The sequence below is a fragment of the Hippocampus comes genome, unplaced genomic scaffold (genome assembly GCF_001891065.2).
Source record: "Hippocampus comes isolate QL1 unplaced genomic scaffold, H_comes_QL1_v1.1 scaffold43, whole genome shotgun sequence".
Classification (NCBI taxonomy): Eukaryota; Metazoa; Chordata; class Actinopteri; order Syngnathiformes; family Syngnathidae; genus Hippocampus; species Hippocampus comes.
The window spans coordinates 944,953-949,178 of record NW_017805276.1 but is presented as its reverse complement, the minus strand read 5'-3'; the positions used below and the strand labels follow the sequence as shown (position 1 = coordinate 949,178).

The 4,226-nt window shown below is 41.8% G+C and overlaps 1 protein-coding gene across 2 annotated transcripts in view; it reads left to right on the top strand.

The window, feature by feature from the left end:
• Positions 1-6: 6 nt before the first annotated feature.
• spint1a (serine peptidase inhibitor, Kunitz type 1 a) overlaps positions 7-4,226 on the top strand; it is a 12,216-nt gene continuing 7,996 nt past the window's right edge. For both annotated transcript variants that reach the window (XM_019870187.1, XM_019870186.1), the window contains exons 1-3: positions 7-416; positions 2,100-2,257; positions 2,337-2,478. In XM_019870187.1, coding sequence (XP_019725746.1) covers positions 29-416; positions 2,100-2,257; positions 2,337-2,478 — 688 coding nt within the window. In that variant the 5' untranslated portion in view covers positions 7-28. The remainder of the gene's footprint in view (positions 417-2,099; positions 2,258-2,336; positions 2,479-4,226) is intronic.

Sequence of the window (4,226 nt, the reverse complement as noted above, 5' to 3'; positions counted from 1 at the left end):
TTTTTTTTTTTTAATTGTTGTAATAATTATGGGTTGGTGGCCGCTGGTGTTGCTACTGGTATTTTTGGCGTGCGCCTTCAGTCAGGAGACAGGTGAGGAGTGTTTGGCCAAATTTAAGAAAGGCCGCGAAGATTTTGTGTTGGACGTCGACGAGTCCGTGAAGGACGGGGCCATGTTCATCTCGTCCCCCAAACTGGACCGCTCCAGAGACTGCGTGGCGGCCTGCTGCAAGGAGGAAAAGTGCAATGTGGCCTTCATGCAGGGGGGTGCTGAGGAGAACTCCATCAAATCCTGCTTCCTCTTTAACTGCCTCTACAAGAAGAAATACGCCTGTCGCTTTGTAAGGAAGAAAGGTTACTACAACTACATCCTGGACTCTGTCTACGAGAGCTACCTCGAAGTAGATCTCCCACCAAGTAAGACCATCAACACACACACACACACACACACACACACACACACACGGGTCATTAATATTTTTGAATCGATCACAACTCCTCTCGATTATTCACCTTCAACAAAATGTTAATATCATTTTCTTTCATGCTCTAAATCAGTGACTCTCAGCTGCACTTTGCACACGTAAGCTTGAGAAGATATGTTTAAAAATGTTATTTCTATGTTTTCAATGGGTATGCTGTTGAACATTGTATGTTGTTTATTGTTGGTAACTTCTGCAAAAGTGGGTCATGACTTGGCAATGATAAAAAAAAAACTCAATTCCCAGGGTGACAACAGTTGAGAACCAACACTTGAAACATCTACTGCCTACGCTGTTTTGCAATAAAGTTGTCGGAAACAAAGTCAAGGGAAGTTGCAGATAGCTTCAAAATGCTTTAGGACAGTGACTTTTGTGTTTACAATTTGGTTTCATTTCAGATTTATTATACTTGTTAAAATAAAGTGCATTTGATGCGTGAGATTTATCATCATCAAGCATTTATTTACGTACCATTTTCACCAAGACTTAGGCCTACTACGCTACTGTATTTTAATAGTGGTCATGTTGCAGGTACTGGCAGGGCTCCAGGCTGCCCCTAAATGCTGACATTTTGCCCTGATAGTTTGAGACAGTACAAGTAAATTTTTCATCCACTCACACATTCGTGACCATTGAATTTTCAGTTTTTTTTTTAAATCTTTATATTATTATCATGATGATTGAATGTTTTTGTTCCTGACAAACCCCTGGTCCACACTTGACCCCATTTATCAGCAACATAATAAAAATGAGTGAACATATAAATACATAAGTCGATTACAGTGTGTGCCCCTGAATTTTCTACTTTCACCCTTAAAATCACTCTGCTTAAAAAAAAAATAATAATAATAATTTGAGATCTCAGATGCTGTTAATAAACCCACGGGATCCAAGTGATGGACTGAAAATGAAACATGGACTACTTTGAATCCATTGTATTACTTTGTGAGATACAATGAAGTCGCTAGTGTTATTTTTCAACAAATATGAAAAAAACCGAGACACACATCTCATCTGTGAATGACTTGAAATGACATCTGCGTCCAAGAGTTTCTCATCTTTTGGCAACAGAGAAATAGGCAATTAATTTGGAGGTCATTAAATGTACACCTCTCTCCTCAACATTAAGTTGCGCAGCTTTTTATTTTTTATTCTTCCCCTCTTCCCGCAGTAGATTCCAGTCCCACTCTGTTTGCACTCACGACACGTAAGGCCACATAACTAGGCTAGAAACCTCCATTTCAGCATGTTGACACATGCCCAAGCCTTACGGCCGCCGCCGTACTTTTCGTTTCTCATCTACCGCAGATTGATTTCACATGTGAATGTGTTGTGGTATGAGCTCGGAAGAGGGTTGAATTGGAGCAGTAGATTCCAGTCCCACTCTGTTTGCACTCACGACACGTAAGGCCACATAACTAGGCTAGAAACCTCCATTTCAGCATGTTGACACATGCCCAAGCCTTACGGCCGCCGCCGTACTTTTCGTTTCTCATCTACCGCAGATTGATTTCACATGTGAATGTGTTGTGGTATGAGCTCGGAAGAGGGTTGAATTGGAATCTGTGTGCGCTCGGTGGTTGTGGAATAAAATTGTTACCATGCTGTCTCACTCCAGAAGAAACCGACCGTCCACCAGTGGCCAATGGAGGCCAGGACCGCGTGGTCCAGCCTCAAGACAGCGTGACGCTGAACGGCTTGGAGAGCAAAGACGACGAAGGGATTGTGTCCTATTTGTGGCAAATGCTTACCAAGTATCCCTATGCTGTGATAGAGGTGAGGCAGTGTTAATTGGCTGTTGAGTTCTCAGGAAGTGATGCATCCAAATGGTAACCAAGTTTTTGTTTTCATGTAGAAAACCAGCTTCGATGACCAGATTATTGTGTCCAATCTGACGTCGGGAATGTACAAATTCCAATTGACGGTCACGGACACCATTGGTCAGTCGGACTCGACCAAAGTCACTGTTCTGGTTCTTACACCTGAACAGTCGGAACGTAAGTATCTCGGCTTTATTCACAACTTTTTTCATATGAGTCAATGTCACCACAAGCAGCCTTTGAGACTTCCCCTTTTCATACCAAACATTTCTGAGTTGTTTTAAGTAGATGGTACACTCTTGGAAATATATATTGGTCAAGATCCCACACTTATTAATACATTAACTACAAGCCGACAATATATGCAAACAGCAAAGTATTTGAGCTCGTCAACATGGTGGCCAATGACTGGGTGAACATTTTTTTCTTTTTCTCATATTAGCATCGTATGACCTACTGTTACAACATGATTTAGTTAGCAAGCTGACTGCGTGCTCTTTAGCGAATGTACTTTGAATTTCTGAAAGGTTATCCTATCTATTGATATTTCGGAGTGAACGACACGATATGACGAAAATTGCGAAACATACCTGTAAGTGCAGATATTTACTCCGCAACGAGCCACCGGTTTCAGAAAGACAAAATGCTGATGGTAAACATCGCCAGAGAGTGCCTTATGACATGGTGGACAGCAATTTCAGGGATTGCGTGCAAAATGTTCAATAGGATCATGAAGATACATGATCAAAATTAGTCATTTATCAAATAACTTGTTGTGGACAATAAAAATAAAACACTTGTAGTATTACACACACTGTAGTTAGCAGGGCAGTGTGTGGGACATGCCAAAGGAGGAAAGAATGGTTTGAAATAAGGATACATTTTAGCGACTTGCCATTGCACCGGTGTGGGTTCAAATGTTTGGACCTCATGGTTTAATTATTATGCTATGTTTTCAAGACGACAGTGACTCTGCATTTCATAAGGTAGTGGGCAAAAATCGGAGAAATTCTCTTTCAACCATACAGTAGGAGTAATATTGCTCCGCTATGTATTTTATAGTGTGTCAAAATTGCTATTTTGGGAGAAGGAAACAAAGCAAATTGAGGTGGGGGAGGAGTGTGGGTGGACTACTTGTGAACCACCTTTTTCATATCACATGTTGATGTGTCTTTTGACACCCCTTCAGAGTCGCCCGTTTGTTTCATGTTGAGACAATGCCCTCATGATTGTGTACTTTCCTTGGAGCTTTTCACATACCTTCATCTCCCCCCCCCCCTTCATTTTCACATTTCTGTTTGCTTTACTCAGCATGACCCTGTTGACAAGACAACACCAATACTTCTGAAGGGCTGACGTCCTCATTGTTCTGCCATTGTGGGGCCTTTGTCTTTTAATGTGATGAAACCTGTCAAGACTTGACTTAATTCCTGCTGGCTGAACGTTAGAATGGTACAAAGATAAGAGAACTAGAACATGCGATCGGAACCCTTTTAATCTCGTCTTCCTTGATCTTGAATCCACTATCGGTGATTTCTTCAGAATTCCGCACGTGACCCGTTGACGTGAATCGTCATGCTTATGTTCTGAGATTGCCGCAAAACGGAAGTGAGGAACGTATTTGGTATACTCCCACTCCCTCCACCCCCGACTCAACAAAACCTGTCTGTCTGGTTTCGGCTTGGGTTTCGTAAACGTGAACACTCTTATCGCCCTCTATCATTTGAAAGTCATTAGAAGGCTTTTACGTAGGTTTGTTTATAAGTGGTCAATTCATATATTTTGTCAAAGTGGTTTACGGTAAGCGCACATTGTGGAGTCATGTAAAGGCTTCCACAAGTCAGTTAAATTATCCATGAACAGCTTGTTTAGAATGTGTGTAGCAGTAGAGGTGAAAGGGTGGTGGGTGGTGGTGGTGGGGGGGG